At 34.0% G+C, this 18,688-nt stretch overlaps 1 protein-coding gene across 5 annotated transcripts in view; it reads left to right on the plus strand.

Annotated features, from left to right (window-relative positions):
• LOC148939954 (proton-coupled zinc antiporter SLC30A2-like) overlaps window positions 1–18,481 on the plus strand; it is a 63,110-nt gene extending 44,629 nt beyond the window's left edge. For all 5 annotated transcript variants that reach the window (XM_089105970.1, XM_089105973.1, XM_089105972.1 and 2 more), the window contains exons 6-8: window positions 2,273–2,477; window positions 6,737–6,977; window positions 15,762–18,481. In XM_089105970.1, the coding sequence (XP_088962096.1) occupies window positions 2,273–2,477; window positions 6,737–6,977; window positions 15,762–15,874 (559 nt within the window). In that variant the 3' untranslated portion in view covers window positions 15,875–18,481. The remainder of the gene's footprint in view (window positions 1–2,272; window positions 2,478–6,736; window positions 6,978–15,761) is intronic.
• The last annotated feature ends 207 nt before the right edge of the window (window positions 18,482–18,688 follow it).

The raw sequence follows: 18,688 nt of genomic DNA on the forward strand, positions 1-18,688 counted from the left end.
TTATAAATTAAACAGCTTTTAAATCTACCTCTTACGCTTCAGTAAGCCTGTTTTGTATAATTTGGGGTATAAGTTTCTTGAAATGCACACAATAACATTGATAAACAATCACACGTAGACATTAACGAATATACAAAGGCGTTTTCTGGACCAATTTGTAGGTAATATTCGACCTATATCGATTAAAGATAATATTGATTTAAACGATAATATCGATATAAACGATAATATCGACCCATATACCTAACTCTATCGATTGTTCAAAAATTAAATGCAAGATTTTACTAAACTGCCTTGCGGAATGGAAATATTGTTTTTTTTTACATTTTTCCCAAAAACTTCAAATAATTTTGGCAAATCATGAAAAATTAATCGCTATTGTTTCTGGTTGAAAAAGCCCTACGTGATTTACAAACGATCCAAATTACTAGCCAAATAAAACTGAACACGTGTCTTGAATGAACACAGTTAAGGGGGTATCCAGGATTTTTGTTCGGGAGGCGGGGGGTATGCTCATTTTTATTAGATCTCTGCGTGGCAGAAATACATTTCTGGGTGGGGGTGGAGTAAATCTCCCCTACCCTACCTCTCTGGATACGGCCTTGGACACAGTACATGACTTCATTAAAAGGCCTCTTCCTAAAGGTAGAGATATCTTGAAGCACGCTTTCAGTCTTAGAAAGGCAATCAAGGACTCAATCGGCCTTATTTTTATTAATAGAAAAACCGTACCTTAGTTAGAAAGGATTTATTAGGAAAATGCATCTTGTATATCTATGATACTTTACCATCATAGCGATGTATCATAGCATACCATTTTACAGGGATTGCCATTTGAAATTCTAAAGCTCTTCTCCAAAACTCTTTGAAGAGGGATTTTGAATTGACAATCAAGCATTTTGTAGTAGGCATCAAGACATGGCTAATTGTAGAAAAAGCCAAGACAGATAGTCCGAGTGATTTAGAGACAAAACTGGGATAAGCCCTTTTTAAGATTGTATGAAAATGATGTCATTTCATTTGTTGATAGATAATTCTATCTATCATCCGTCCATACGTCATTTCGCGGGCAGAACTAAGGTAGATAGTGATTGAAGTAAGGGATGAAAGATTGGATTGATTTTGGGTTGACGCGTGACGGACTAGGTCCACTGGAATTGAAAGTAGTTTTGTCATTTTTCCACTTGTGTCCAATAGAAAAAAACCTGGCAATGATCTATCAGTTGTAAAATCACCCTGATTATTAAAAAAAATGGAATGTACTTATAGTAAATGAAAAGTAAATGAAATTATTTAAATTATGAAAAGAATATGCGTAACATAAATCTTTTAGTCTTAGTGTGATACATATATATGTATTTCAGCTGTACTTTGATGTTGAGGCCTTGAAAATAACCTGATCTACTTTAAAACTGAACCGAAAATATAAGCAAATTCTATCCTGTAGGAACACTCGATTGCAGTGATAAATCTGTGATCATGATCTTGATCAATACCCCTTCCCGAACTTCGTCTATTATTATCGTCTGATTTTCCTTCAATGGAAAAAAAAAGAAAGTTTGCTTCATTTATTAAATTTTTAAATGAAGATAGTTTTTAAATTCAATTACCTATGTTTCGTTGCATAATTATTTTGAAATTTTTGTGCATGAAGTATAAATAAATAGTTTTATTTGAATAAAAAAAAAAAAAAATTCTGAATAAAAGTTTTTTTGCCATAAAGTGGGTCGCCAAATCGCAAAATCTTGTATTGATTGCTTTGTGAAAAGTTTGGGAAACGCTGGTTTATTAATAAAATTTTATTAATAAAATGGTTTTATTAATAAAATATTAGTAAAGTTTTTTCATAGGTGTTGCCATGAAAATAAAAAAAAAAGACCAAAAAATAAGTATTCCAATAGGCAGAGGTCCTTTTATTAGAAGTGAAAAATAGATATAAAAGTTCTATCTCTATTGGAACTCTTATTTGTTCGTTATAGAAAGGTAGTGTGGTCTCGAAAGAATTCTGACATAAAAAGGAAAGACAATTGCAGGAGAAGAGCAAAGTTAAAAATATTAAAAACACATTAATTAGTTTGATAGTAGTTGAAGAGTCTGAAGAAAGAAAGAATTTGTTCCTTTATTGGAATTGCAGCCAACATGTAACCCAATGTGAAAGTAACCCTGAAGAATTTCACAAAAAAATGATAAAATACGTATCTTAGGTAGTGATTAGTGTGTGTAAATTTCACCACCAAGAGAATTTAGAATAAAACTCAATTTCTTAATTTAGAATGGGTTTCGTCCTCAGTGGCAAATGTGGGATTCTGCTACATCACAACCATAGCCACGGTGGCTCTTCGCATTCACATGCTAGAGTAGATGGTTCTACCAATCTTCCTGATGATACGAACGTAAGGGCAGCTATGATCCATGTTCTTGGTGACCTTATTCAAAGTATTGGAGTACTGATTGCTGCCTATGTCGTTAAGTACGAGGTAAGATTAATGGGCATATACTCATTTCTTTAGCCATTATTGGTTGTAGTACCACCACACCTGTGCAAAGGTTGGGCTAATTCCCCAGTTCTGTGAATTTAATATATGTTTTTAACAATTTAATATTTAATTTAAATACAGTTTACGAGATAATATTTTAATATTTTGAACTAGCTATATTTGGAAAGGGCTAAATAACTAGATTGTAAGCTATTTAATAATTAATTTTTGGTTAATGAGTAATCAGGTCTCCCGGAAAAAATTGTTTAACAACAATTGTTAAAGTGCTACAAAAGCTGTGTGCTCATATTATTTTGTAAATTCCTGCGAAAAACAAGGAAGTTAGAAAACACTGAATACTACGATTTTCTAGAATTTTTCTTCTGTTTATTTCAAACTTATATAAAGTTTACTGAATGGTATCACATTTTCGTCAGTGTTGTCACGTTGAACCATGAAAATAGATATAACAACAAATATTGTTCAATTTGTTGAAGAATAGATATAAAAATTTGTTTGAAAATATATATAACACTTAAATGTTATACAACAATAGTTGAACAACAAATAATATCCCATTTATTCACCCCATTGTGTCAAATTTGTCTTTGAGCAAGCAATATTTTAACTCTTCTTCATTTTTTTCCATTTAAGTTGGTTAGGTCGGAAACGTTATTTCATGACTATGTTCATTTTGTAAGATATAAGTTGGAATTTGTTTTTTTTTTTTGGGGGGGGGGGGGTAAAATCTATTCGGGAACTAAGATATGTCCTCCTAATGTACATTTTTATGCTGAATTTGAAAATTCGAACTGATCCAAAAATGTAATAAAAAAGATTCAAGATTCATTTAATAAAAATAGCTGTCATAGTTATGGCTGACACCGCAACTAAATTACGCTACCCTTACAATTATATATATATATATATATATATATATATATATATATATATATATATATATATATATATATATATATATATATATATATATATATATATATATATATATATATATATATATATATATATATATGTATATGTATATATATATATATATACACTAAGTACGATTAATAACACTAGTAAAAAAAGGAACGAATGAATTGCTGAAACGATTTGTCCTGCAGCGTACTGGTTCCAGCTTACTAAACAAAGTCAAAGGGGTCAAGCTGTTGATTGCTTACATTACCAAGGCAAGAAACTAGTAACTCTAGTATAGCACTAATAAGAACTAAAAACATATGTTTATATTCAAATAATATCTATATTTGACTGATTGAGTAATTATGGTTAAATAGCGAACCATGGTCCGTAGTACCCGATAATTAAAAAATGCGTTTTGAAAAAAATGTCTAATGAAAAATCTTGAAAGTGATTCAGGCATGATAATTATTCTCCTGTTCATGCTTGCCTATACAAAACAAAAGGTAATATAACGAAGAATATTTTTTAGGCATTGAGATTTAGATGATATTAAATAAATATTTCGGCTTTATATCTAAGAGCCCTTTCCTGCAAACTTGTGTTGAAATATGTGAAAGTTAACAAATAAAACCAACAATAATAATCAGTTAGGACTAGTAAATAGTCAGCTAGGACTAGTTACTCGACTACGTCATTTACTTGACTATAACAAGTAAATACGACCTTAAATTGTAGGAAATCAGAAGAAGAAGTTGGAAACTCTCGAAAATGACAGTGGATTGAAATAAAAAGCACACCATTCAAACTGTTATGGTGCAAAACCCATAACTTGAAAACCAGAAAAGTTTATAATTATACTGGATACCCCTGACTTGTTCCCCTTTTTATGTGTAAAAACCGAACGTTTTGCTGTAAAATGAATATTTGGAATAAAATATGGCAGTTGAACAAAAATAGAGAGAGGTTGATTTGAAAAGTGAGAAAAACCTTAATAGCCTCGTGGCGAATTGTGAAATGCAATTTGCTTTACATTGTATGCATAAGTAAATAAATAAAAAGTTTGATAGTAAAATAGCCAAAGCTTTTTTTTAAGAGTAGAATCTGAAAAGGGAAAGAATTGCTTATTTTATTGATACTTTTCAAACATACACTGAAATTAGGGTGTTCTCTTACATGATTGTCTAGCACCAAAGAAAAATAGTGTGAAACCAACATAGTATCAAGAGAGCAGCCAGTTTGCGACTAATAAGTGCATATTAAAACATCTGAAGCAGCTCGTATCAATCACTACCCTGTTTGCTAATTCTCCAGCTCAATTATTTTCTATTTTAAATCAGTTTCCTTGGAAAAGAGTATCTACGGCAACAGTTTTACTAGTTTCTATAAATTGGAGGATGGCTTGGTCATATCTATAATCCATATTTTAAATATATTAGCAGAACTGTTTTGCGTTGTAGTTATCACAGGTGCTGAACCTTCGTTTAGATGAGGTCACCAGCCCTCTTGGATTAATTTGGGTAAGCTCTCCCATTTTCTCACAACCATCAATAATTAAATTTTAATAAAACTTGACAGTTTATATTTATCTCTGGGCCATTTGAGCCATAGTCCATTAGGACATTGGTTAGTAGTCTTTGTTAGTAATCATAATTTATTGAAGTTGGTGTAAAATATTTTTCTCCGTGTCAATGGCTCAACAAAATAATTGAAATACTTCGGTTCTCCTTTGACCAAACTTTTCTTCTTCTTTTTTATTAATTTCCATTAAAATTTTGGGAAGGTTTGACGAAATTCCTAAAAAAATGCGGATCCAGCACTATTTTGAATCCCCAAATCTTCCCTTTAAAAATTCTTCTGGTTCTATAAATACAGTACTTTGAACAACAATATATGCAGTGCTAAACACAGGGTAGCCACCCGGTGAAAAAAAAACCACTAAATTTTTGTTACTTTTTGGTTGATTTAGTGATTTTCTTCAATATTATCTAGTGATTTATATGCTAATTTAGGGTTTTTTTTCTGTTGGCAGTATAAAAATTACTAGAAATAGTGATAAATCACTGGGAGTGGGAACCCTGACTAAATATTAAGTTCTGATTTATGCCTCCGAACAAAAAGAAGGAAGTCGAGATGCACCAAGAAAATATTTGAGCAACCCAGATGAATTTTGACAAACCACTCTAAAATTCTAGAAAAGAAAATAAATTCGCTGATTTTTAAAGTTACAGCTAATTCAACAAAAGTGAATCAGCTCTGGATTCTGTAAGATTTACCTGTAGGATGCCTGTTTAAGGCTCATAAATGGTTTGATCCAGTTTATAGGTTCAACTAAAAAAAAAAAAAAAAAAACAAGTTAGGAAAAGGTTAAATCAGATTTTATTTGCCATACAAACTACACATGAAGTAAAGCCACAAATTTCAATAATGTTCGACTTCGAAATTAATGGCAACCTTGTCACGGTTTTATATATGATTTTTTTTTTACAGTAGAGGTGAAAAATAATGGGTTAGATCTCAGCATTATTTATTAGACATTAATGAAGAGTATTTCCTAGTTGTATCATGTGGGTTTTCCCCTCCGTCTTTCCCCTGTCTTTTTCGGGTAGAAACATTAGAACTAAAATAAAAAAAAAATTATGATTACATTTGCCGAACTTATATTTCCTTGCGCTGCCAGTGGGATTGAACCTGAGAGCCTCCGATAGGAAGGCGCGGTTGCTTCCACTGCACTACACAAGGTAACTGATGACACTATTATAAAGTACCATAATGAAAGGAATAATTACAATTTGCCACCAAAAATAACTCCATGTTATAATTTTGGTCCAAAGCTTCACTTATATGCATGGATGGTAAACAGTACGACAATGTTGTCATCGAAGTAGTTTAGAATGTAAAATTACACATGAAGTAAAACCAAAATTACGATAATGTTCGACTTATAAATTAATGGCACCGTGTCACGGTTTTACATATGATTTTTTTTTTTACAATAGAGGTGAAAAATAATGGGTTAGATCTCAGCATTATCTATTAGACATTAATAAGGAGTATTTCCTAGTTGCTTCATGTGGGCTTCCCCCTCCGTCTTTCCCCTATCTTTTTCGGGTAGAAACATTAAAGATAATTTTGAAAATAGTGATTTAAGTACTAACTTTTAGTTATGGTTACGTACAACTTATTATAGTATTTGAAATTGTAGCACTATACTCCATTACTTTTTTATTATTACCCAAAGCTAAAATAGAGGAAAATTCGACCTTACATTAATTCTCACGATCAAAATATAATGAATACTAAGCTGTCAGTTTGGATTATGATTTTTATTACAGCCAAGTTGGAAAATTGCCGATCCGATTTGTACCTTCGTCTTCTCAGCCTTAGTCTTAATTACAACATACAGTCTTGTTAAAGAGTGTGGTCAGATACTAATGGAGGCTGTTCCTGAGTTATTTCCGGAGGCGGCTATTCGGATGTTTGTCCTTTCTGTTCCTGGAGTCTTGGGGATACATGATTTGAATGTATGGTCCCTTACCCCTGAGAAGACTGTCTTGTCTGTTCATATCACTATTGGTAAGTAGATATTGAATGAGAAATCATTTTGACAACATTAAGAGTAGGATAGGTTTGTTTTATAGTATCGAAAACTTTATGTAAGCTGTAAAAAGGTAACACTTGCGAAAACCGTATCTACTTCTTTTAAGGCTTAGTAGTGATATTTTTTCTATCCTCTTGTTAGTTTTTTTTTTTTTTTTTTTTTTTTTTTTTTTTTTTTGCGGTGTTTAGGACAGGAAATTAAACCTTTTCATATGTCATTTTACTGATGCGACCTTTATCCAAACTAATCTGGCGTGCAAAACTTCCCGATGAGACTACGTCTATCTGCTATTGACGAAATCAAATCAAAGGATTACTTTTACATGGTAAATGCCATCAGGGTCGTGGAATCCGCCGCAACCTTGTAAAGAGCAAACTGTAGCCATTTTACCAAAAATTTAAAATGTGTTAAAAAAAAGTCGGATGAGAAAGAATTGATATTTAAAGCTGATTCAAGGATAATAACTTCGGGTAATTTTATTTACTGGTAAATTTCGGGCAATTTCATTTATTGGTAACTTTATTGGTAAATTTCGGGTAATTTTATTGGTAAAGGTTCATTGCAATTTTGTTGAGGATTTCAAGAAATACTCTGAAACTCCTTGAAAATGGTATTTTTTTTTTCGAAATAAAAATTGCACTGTTGGAATAACAGTACTGGAATATTACAGTCCCCTATCTTGAATATCAAGATAAATCCTTTTTTTTATGTGAAGCACTGATGCGTCCTTTTCTTTTTTTCTTTTTTTCGTCGCTAGTGAAGTACTAAAACATCATAGAGAGGTTTTTAATGACTCACTTGAAAGCTAATTGTTACATCTAAGTGCTTTTTTAAACGAACAAGAGTAAGTATTAAAGTAAAATACTATTTTTGACAAAACTGTATCTTCGCATACAAAGTGATGTAACAAGCGGGTCCCTTGACAAGATGATATCACACACATATCTTTTAAAAGCTGAAGAATAATATATAGAAAGTGGTATGTGATTTGCAGAACATTCGATCTTTGACCCCAATAAACTAAAGCGTTCTAGTGCTTTATATACATTTGAGCACTGCCTTAATTGGCTTATAGCTAGAAAGGGGCTTGTAACTCCGCCCATAGGGCTAGTATTGTTGTAGATTACCCCTGTTACCTACTTGAGACTGGGGATCCTGCCCAAAGAGCTTAAGAGGTCTATGGTGGCGTCTCACTTGGCTCCAGGCTCTTTTAAAAAGGTTGAGGCCCTGGCCCTCCTGATCGTAAGGTGCTTTGGCCGTTACGTATCTTATGAATGCAATTTCTAATAATTTGAAAAATTATTTTTCGAAAAATGAATTTTTAATGATATTTCTACTGAGCAATTTGGAGGGATTTTTTCTTCTATGGATCGAAAATTTATATAATATTGGTTTTCTATATGGTCGAAGCCGCCATCCTGGTCCTGTCATGTGATTACCCCTGAATATACATGTATCTAAATCTATCATTTTATTGTTGAAATTTTTTATGGTATATTTTGCTGTAAACGTTTGTTTCTTTAAATAAGTTTATGTCAAGGTCAATTATTAAAAAGGGTCCTGTGTAGTTACCTCAATGGAAAAAAATAACCTCAAGAATTAATACAGTTTTTTACCTTAATTGAGATTTTACCTTAATTGAGTTGCCCTGCATACATGAAGTTTGAAGTGAGATGCCCTGTATGTAATGAAGTTTTCATGCAGGTCGACGAAAGAAATAAATCGAATTTTCGCGAATCTGCGCGGTCAGCAAAATTTTCTTTCAAAATTTTCTTACGGTTTTAAGTTGTACGCCGTTCATAAATAAAAATTTAATGGTCCTTTCAAAGACAAATTTCCATACAAAAATAGTTTTTTTTTTACTATATAGTAGGCTACGGCACCCAGGTACGGACCATTGTCTTTTAATTGAAGCCAGTGTTGCCTAAAGCTTCTTGTTTTGTATGTCCATTAACCGTTTAGAAATATGATGCCGGCAGACTAGCCCGGTAAAACTTAGCTTCTCCAGAATTAGAAATCCCCCCAAATTGCTCAGTAGAAATATTATTAAAAATTTACTTTTCAAATCTAGGGATTATCGAAAATTTTTACTAAATGTAAAAACTGTTCCCAATACTTAAATTATAGTTCCACATGTTAGTTCTTAAAGCAGTAAAACTAATTAAACTTTACGAGTATTCTAAGATTAATAAAACAACGTCGATTAATTAATTAAAAAAATATTTTCCTAAACAAATATTCTCAAGGAAAATCAAAGAGCCGTATTAAAACCCAAAACGAGTAGGAAAAAAGTCGCATAATAATCCAAACTTAAAACGAACATAAATTGTTTTGAAAGAATAAATGAAACTCGAAAAGGACAGACATTAAAATGAATAATATCGACAAAGAATGATAGCTGGTACCGCTATATACTGACGGATGAAACCTAAAACAAACAGAAACTGAAATGAGTGACCAAGTCGAAATTAAAATGGACAGGAATTACCACAAACAAGAGTGGGACTACCCCTCCCCTAATAGTGCCAAAATGTTTTGGAGGATCAGAGATACACACTTGTTGGCTCCACAACCATACCCTCTAAGAGGAAAAGCATGATGTCTCCCCCCTCCTAACTCTCCATAAATTGCAGCTCCATCACCACAAGTTTCTTCGCTGTGTTACTTATATGTGATTTTGAGATCCCAAATGAAAGGTTTCCTTTGGTTGACCTTTGTTCCTCCCATTAGGTCAAAATTTAAAATCAACTTAATCCCCAACATCTCGTGAATGTTTTGAATCGCTCTCTAGGACAATGTTGATAACCTGGGTATGCATAGTTTCTTATTGTCTACATCTACTTCACAGGGAAAACATTGTAGTCCAACAGGGAATCGACTGCGTATAAAAGTCTCAAACAGATTGGATACCCAAATCTTCATCACCCTAGCCCTTTGCCGACTCCCCTGAAGTCAGGATTTAAGGTCAAGTGTCTTTTTTCCCCCAACACTCACTAAGGGTTTCAGCTTTATCTTCAAAACTGTATCTAGGACATAGCAGATGCATAGTTTTGATCACCTGGCAACACAAATAATCGTATGGTGTACTTCACTACTTGACCGTAAATATATATTGGTCCTGTAGAGGCTTTTGGTGCAAAAACGTCTAGGTGTATTGGCAAAAAAATATTTTTAACTCATATCCAAATTTGAAGTCAACTTGGCCTCTCTCAAGATTTTGGGGATATGCTGTTGTGATAACCTGCCAACGCATATTGTATTTTGTTTTACCTCGCCACTTAACCTTGCATAAAATTAAGTCCCATAGGAGTTTTAATACAAAATATTGTGGTGGATCGGATTTAAAGTTTTTTAGCCTCTTTCCCCTCCGCTACCATAAAATTTTAAACCCCCAGGCATCCTTCCTTAAATCCTTTCCCACCTTACCAGTGCCTCAAAGATTTAATTCAATCCCCAAGTTGTTCGGGACATATTGTAGGTACATTATTTCGATCACCCGGATAAACATTGTGTGTTTTAATTTGTCTCTGCTCCTCCCCCAAGTCAAATTCTAAAGCCTACTTGAACCCCCCCCCCCAACATTAGATGTAAGTCAACTCGTAGGATTGGTTATGACAGAGGTTGGATTGTGTTCCTTTCACTTTTTTATCTTAAAAAGGGCACTAGAACTTTCAGTTAACTAGTCGAATGAGCCCCCCCATCCGAAGTTTGTATAATCACTCCTTCCATACGAAGGGGCCAGGTGAAAAAAAAAAGTTACATTGAAGGCACAAGGCTCTTTATTAGACTGTGTACTTGTAGAGTATCAAAGGCTTAATTAAAACTGTAGTTTAAGCTATTTATTTACTCTCAAACTGTTTGTGGTAACAAGCTGTAAGTAAGTAGCAACTTGGTCCAATAGTAACTGAAACTCAATAAATGGAATTTTGATAGCAATAGATCAAACAGTTCGTGGTAACGAACTGTAAGTAAGGAGCGACCCGGCTCAATGGTAACCGAAACTCTAAAAAACCGGAATTTTGATACCAATAGATACATCAAAAGAATCAGATTTTAATGCTGATTTCAAATATATATCAAGTTTATTTCACCATCAAAAGTTACGCGCCTGAGAAAATTTGGCTGATTTTAGAAAAAAGGGGGAAAGACCCCCTAAAAGTTATAGAACCTTAATGAAAATCACACCATCATATTCAGCGTATAAGAGAACCCAACTTTAGAAGTTTCAAGCACCTATCTACAAAAATGTGGAATTTTGCATTTTTTGCCAGAAGAAAGATCATGGAACTGGGTCGATACGATCATTCTTTCCCCAGGGGTGATTGTATCGACCCAGTGGTCCTAGAATATCGTAGGAGGGCTCATTGGAATGGAAATTAAAAGTTCTAGTGCCCTTTTTAAGTGACCAAAAAATGGAGGGCAACTAGGTCCCCTCCCACACTCATTTTCTTCCCAAAGTCACACGATCAAAATTTTGAGATATCCATTTTGTTCAGCATGGTCGAAAATATGATAACTATGTCATTTAGGATGACTTAATCCCCCGAAGTCCCCGGGAGGAGGGCTGAAAGTTATGAAGTTTACTCAATGTTGACATGTAGTCTTGGTTATTGGGATGTATACAGACGTTTTCAGGGGGATCTTTTCTGGTAGGTGGGGGGGGTAGGGGGTTATATGAAAGGATCTTTCCATGAAGGAAGTTTTCATGGGGGAAAGGACATTGCTATGAAGGGGGCGCCAGATTTCCCATCATTATTAAAGAAAAAGATCAAAAATTAAATTAATACAAAAAGTTTTTCAACTGAAAGTAAGGACCAACATCAAAACTTAAAACGAACAGAAAATATTAAGCATATGATTGGGTTCACCCCCTAGTCAATACCTCGCTCTTTAAGCCAAAGATTTTTTAGTACTTTCATAAGAGCCATTTATTCTAATTAACGGCCTTTGTGATTAAGGGGTCATTTTTAAACAATTGGAACAAAATTCAAACTTTAGCTTAAAGAGCAAGGTATTGACTAGGGGGCAAACCCCCTAATATACGTATTAAAAATCTATGAATATTGAAGTGAGTTACGTAAGTTAATTCGTAAGTTACGTATATTTAGTACTAATAAAAACGTTCGTAAATAAAATCAAACATGTTTCGAGAAAGCCATTTAACAAAATGAAAATAAAAATAATATGCAAATCTTGTTATCATCATTCATTTACGGTTAACCAGAATCGATACCTGTAATAATACAAAAACTTTCAAAAATTAAATAAAAAAAACACAAGTTTTTTTTTAACTGAAAGTAAGGAACGATGTTAAAACTTAAGAAAAACAGAAATTATTCCGTATATGAAAGGGGCTGTCCCTCCTCAACCCCTCACTCTTTACGCTAAAGTTTGACTTTCTCACAACTATTTTTTTTAACAATAAAAACTTTAGCGTAAAGAGCGAGGCGTTGAGGAGAGGACAGCCCCTTTCATATACGGAATAACTTCTGTTCGTTTTAAGTTTTAACGTCGTTCCTTACTTTCAGTTAAAAAAAACTTGTTTTTTTTATTTAATAAATAAAAAGAATGGCTTTATATGCTGACCCATCACAAGCTACGAGCCTGAGAAAATTTTCCGGATTTTTCAAAATGGGGGAAACACCCCCAAAGTTACGGGATCTTAATGAAAATCGCACTTTCAAATTTAGCGTATCAGAGAACCCATCTGTAGTGTTTTCAAGCTCCCATCTGAAAAAATGGGTAATTTTGGAATTTTTGCCAGAAGAAAGATCACGGATGGATTCTTTTTTTTTCAGGGGGGATCGTATTGAAGTAATGGATCTAGAAGATCGAAAGAAGGCTCAATTAGATGGAAATTAAAAGTTATTGTGACCTGTTTAAGTGACCAAAAAAATTGGAGGGCAACTAGCCCCCCTCCCACAACCTTCTCTCCCCAAAGTCTTCCAATAAAAATTTTAATTTCTTCACTGTACTTGAAAAGTCCAATAAATATGCCTTTGGAATTGACTTGACCCCTAAAGCCCCCGGGAAATTGCCTGTAAGTTAGAAAATTTTCTCATTGTTTATATATAATAACCTATTTGTTATTAGGAAGCATACAGACATTTTTCAGGAGAGGAGGAATTTTATATTGGGACAATTTATCGGTGGGGGTCTCCCCCATCGATAAATTTCTGGGGATGGACTTTCCAGGAAAAATTTAATTAGGGGAATTTCTTAGCATTCATGTACGAAATTCGTTTTATTTATCTTACTTTCTCTTTGGTGGCTTTATTTTACATGTGTAGATGTTCTGGGGGAATTATAGGGGAAATTTTCAGTGGGGTTAGAATTCTCTTGAAGATTTTACTTTGGAGAGGAGAGGGGGCATTCTTTAGCAGAAGTTCTCCATGGGGAATTATCACCTGGTGAAATTATTCATGAGTAACGTTCTGCGGGAGAAACTTTCCATTGGTGGGGGAGGGAGGATTTACAGTGAAAATGTTTCACAAATGAAGGATTTCTGGCAGACTGGAGAAAAGGATCAGAAATAAAATAAATAACCCCTCTTTTCTCAAATGAAAGTATGCTAAAAAGAATTTTTTCAGGCATAATCGTCACTTAATTACTTATACTTAGATCCTCCTACGCCTGGGGGCGCAAAGGGCAGCGACGGTTGACCTCCAACTTGGCCTATCTTGTGCTGAAGACCAAAGTTCTTTAAGAGTGGTTCGGAAACTCGTCACCTGTTTCTCCAGGGATCGACCAAGTGTGCTGCATTGTCTTCAACTCCTTCGAATGTTGGGTGGGGTCCAACACCATACATCGTATGGCAGGCATCCTTAGCTCATGCGGGTTAAATGCCCCTAGTATTTCCATTTTCTCATTCTGATCTCGTCGGTCACCAGAGGTTGTTCGGTATCTGCCCTTATCTGGGCATTCTTTATTCTGTCGCTCCAATGTATCGCAAGGATTTTACGCAGGCAATTGTTCTCGAAACCGAGTAGTCTTTTTATCAGCATTCTTTGAAAGGCTCCAAGACTCGCATCCATACAAAAGTACAGAGAGTACATTACTCTAAACAATCGCAATGTCAACTTCTGAGAGTAGTTTCTACATCTCCAAATATTCTTCAGCTGAGAAAATGCTCCACCTGCATACGATATGCGTAGCAATGATTTCTCGATCACAGTTCCCATCTTGGGTCACTCTACTACCGAGGTACTTAAATTCTCTGACCTCTTCTATATCCGTGCCTTCATATCTAATGCCAGCTGTAAAGGTCGTCACAACTCCATTTGAAATACTTTTCGTTTTATCAACATTAATCTTCAGGACCATAGGGGTAGCAGTCGCTGCTACTTCATTCAGATTATGTTGAATGTCCTCTTGGCAGTGAGCCACGAGAGCGATATCGTCAGCGAAATCCCAGTCGAAGAATCGTCAGCAAGATATTATCTGGGGGGAATTCGCAGCGAGGATTGACTTATATAGGGCGATTTCCCTGGGGGGAGGGTGAGGATTTTGTGGTTTAGGAGTTTTTGTGGAGGAGAGTGAAATTTTCCTTCGAGAGGGAGGTGGATTTCCTTGTATTAGTTGAAAAACGATCAGAAATTTAAAAATATAAAACAGTTTTTTCTCAACTGAAAGTTAGGAGCAACGTTATAACTTAAAACGAACAGTAATTATTCCGTGTATGAAGGGAGCTGCTCCCTCCTGAAGATCCTGCTCTTTGCCCTAGACCTTTTGTTCTAATTCTTTTAAGAACGACTCCTGCAACACAAGGGCCGTTTTATTAGAATTAGAAGCTTTTTTAAAATACTAAAACCTTTAAGTATAAAGAGCGGATCATTGAGGAGGGGGTAGTCCCTTTCATTAACGGAATAATTTCTGTTCTTTTAAAGTCTTAACGTTGCTCCTTGTTTTCAGGTAAAAAGACTTTTTCTAATTATTTTATTCAATCAAGAACGGACGGCACTTCGACCTTTTCAGAGGTTCGAAAACTGGCAACATCACACTTATTTATAGTTAAAAAAACAAAACATTTATCACATTTCATTTAGTTGAACTGTTTTAATTGACCTTATTTATCAGTATTTTTGCTATTTTTATATCTATGCCTTTAAAAACGTATAGGAAAAACAATTTAAGTCTTCTGTTCAGTTTTCAGTAAATCACCTTACCTTTTGACAGATTGAGGTGTTGCACCCTAATTTTTGGTAATTTGTGGTCGTTTCAAGTTGGTTTAATGGCTAATGTAATATCTGGTTGTTTTAAAATTAATATATATTCATTCCTAGCTAATTGTCCTTTTTTGGTTTGAATTCGTTATTCACTTCCCGCGGAATTTTTTTTTTTTTTTTTTTTTTCAAATATGGAAAGGGTAGATAACTCCTTAACTTTCCTCAAAGGATTAAAAAAATTATTTTTATTATTCAATTCTCAAGAAAGGTCAGGGATGGGGGGGGGCAGTGAATGAAGCTTTGAATAGGTTAGAATAAAAAAGGAGCTTGCTGCAGTTATGTTGACTTGGGGTGGTTTGATAATGTCAGGCTTGTTCATAACGATAATGGCAGCAGACTTTTTGGCAGGAGCAATTTAATAAAGCCTTCTATCCCCTCGACTAAAGATATTGCAGAAGTCAACAACCTTGAACAAATGATAAAACAGGAAGTTAAGAAACATCTTATGCACTAAACTTGGCAGTGCTGTATAAAGTCTGTTTAACTCACTGATATATAGCTGTCAAATTTTTGTAGAATTTTATTATTTTGCAGATGCAGGGGCAAGTCATGATGAAATTCTATCATCTGTATGTCAAGTCTTGAAAGCAGACTATAAATTGCACCACGTGACAGTACAGATTGAAAGACATGCTATTGAACATTAAGAGTCATCCATCTGAAGTATAGGCTGTGGCTCGAAAGTGTGACTGTAGCCGTGGATGTTATGAAAAAGGAAAGAAGAAACAGTGCCCATCAAGTATATTTTGGAAACCTGATATGCCAATTCCATTAAACTCAGTGCTACAAGTGTTGAAGGGATTGAGAGATTGAATAAAAGGGAATCTCTTATGTTTTAACTGGTGTAATTAAAACCTGCTGGCGCTACTGACAGTCCATGCGTTGTTGAGCAGAACTGGACAAATTCAAAACAAGCTTAATTTAATTTAAATTTGCTGTGTAACCTTTTGAATTTTTATTGAAATCCGAACTAATAGGAAAGCAATCCTAGAAAAAGATGTAAAGATGCCAGAACCAAACTTGAGTTTCTACCTGACTTTCTAGTTGGCCTAGCATTTATAATTAAACTTCATTTCCTGGTACAACGGAATTTTTATCGCCGTATATTCAGTTATTGGACCAATAAAAATATTTGTATTAAGTTATAAATTACGATATTGCTAAATTATAATTTTAAATGATGTCCAAGCCATGATTGGAAATAGGAAAAATTTCACTTTCTCAAGAATGAAATTTGGTGTCTATCTTGAATGGTGTCAAGAGTTAAATTAACTGCCAGTGTTGCCAGAGGAATTTATTCCTGAAATAGAATATAATGTGACCATGGCCTGTGACCATCGTATGTAGCAAAAATTACAAAGAGAGATCAAACGGGGTTTAAGCAAAGTTATGTTGGTCATAGACAGTGTTGCCACTCCTCTGAAGTAAAATTCAGCGTTTTACCGGCAAAAATTTTTTACCAGACGATGAATAGTATTATTTCCAAAAACCACTGTTAATTGCTTTGAGCTATTTACATCTTATTTATATATTTTCATTTTATAGTATTTAATAAGGGAAGGCTGTCTAATAAATTTTCTTAGAGTTGTCTAGGAAATGAAGTTTTGTCTAAGAAATTATTTATAAATTGTGAAACATGACACTCCGGCTGCTCTTTACAGAATTTGTTTCTGATATTTTTGTTTGTTTGTGACTTCCAGGGATCGTTTACTATGATTGTGGATAGTAAACACAACAAAACACCTGAAGGTTCTCAGAAATTTAATTATTAATGGACTTTGATTTCAATTAGTACTCAATTAATAACTGTAATAGTAAGAAATAATTTCAATAAAGACAAAATACACTCAAGTCATCCTGCCTATAATGCTATAGTCAATCCCGCAACATAAGAGAACATACAAAAAAATTGAACATACAAAGAGAACATACATAAGAGAAATATATAAAAAAAAACATTATGCCGTCATCGGTTTTTGCTTAGGCAGCGCTATTGCGCTGCCTATTATAAACTACATTATTTTATACAATGGAGTCCAGTTGACTAACGCGATCTTAAGCGAAATCTGTTTGTCTTTTCTTTGTGAGCATATGCAATACCCAACAGAGAATACAAACATTGAAGAATGATAAAATACCCATTTGTAGATTCTGCCAACGGGGAATCTAAAGTATCTTCGGCTTCTCAGTCCCATTTTTCCAGCAGTTATAATCTATTAATAATCTTCCATTATGTTGAACCAAGAAAAAACAAAATATCAAAACTTTCCTCTCATTAACTCGATGATGAATCGTTAAATCCACAAAATGACCGATACTCTTTTATGGCAATTGACAATGGCATCTTATTGGATATGAAGAGCACTTTGAAGGTTTGCCAGGAAAATTTTTAAAAATCAACTTTCTGTTTTTTTTCTTTTCTTTTGGTTAATTAGTCAACAGTGTCGTAGAATGACCAAAAGTGCTAAGTTAGGTTGGGATGAGGTTAACCCAAATGCCTTCAACTGTTAGTGATTTCATTGGGGATACAAAGAGAACGGGATGGAAGAAGAGAGTTCGTCAGTGTGTTGATCCCACATAACTTGAAGTTGTAATTAGTTTGTCGTACTAGTTATAGCTCTTTACCAGAACCTTGGAAGTTTTTTGAGTGGTACTATTCAATCCTGGCTTAAAATTTATATTGGAAAAGCTCTTTAACTTAATGTTGCCGAATCTGTTGCATAGTAAATGTACTGATTGCATTCACAATCTGCAGCATTCCATAAGTTGCACAAATACGTAATTTATTATTTCGTAAAATACATGGTTATTGAAGGTTTGTCTTTTCATGTGTGTCTTAATGGGAAAGTTTGACTTGGTATGAGCACGCAGTAAATTTTTGTTGTTAATTTAATTTTCTGTAGTAGGCCTTAGAAGTGGCGCTATCTAGCTCAAGTACTTGTGGCAGTTTCTTATTGGCGGAACCTTGCAGTAATTGCAAGGTTTTTAAAATAATGTTAGATTGATTTCTCTGGTGTTTTATTTGTATTTAATCTTGAATAATAATGCTGACGAAAAAGCGATGTTAATTTACCGATGGAATTTTGGATTCTGAAGCCTAAATGTTATTTTCAGGCTTATGTTCATTTATTTATTGTATATTTTACGTTGATGTATCTTTCGATTGAATATCTCCATTTTACTTTGAACATGTCCACATGAGAATACACTATTTATGAGACCTCTACGAATGTGGATTTAAAACGAACGTTTTCGAGTGCCTCCTATAATAGTAATAGTAATTTATTAACACACACAAGGACAATACATTTTACTCACTACCGACCCAAGAACCTGGGGTCAGGTTGTCCTAAGGGTAGGCATATATCAAAATTTCATATTCACAACAGAAATATACAACCTAGGCCTAAAAAAAATAAAATAAAAGAAAAAATCATTCCCCTTCGCACGCAGTTCCTACC

The sequence above is a fragment of the Artemia sp. Qi Xiang Cuo genome, chromosome 20, assembly GCF_049724085.1.
Source record: "Artemia sp. Qi Xiang Cuo chromosome 20, ASM4972408v1, whole genome shotgun sequence".
Lineage (NCBI taxonomy): Eukaryota > Metazoa > Arthropoda > Branchiopoda > Anostraca > Artemiidae > Artemia > Artemia sp. Qi Xiang Cuo.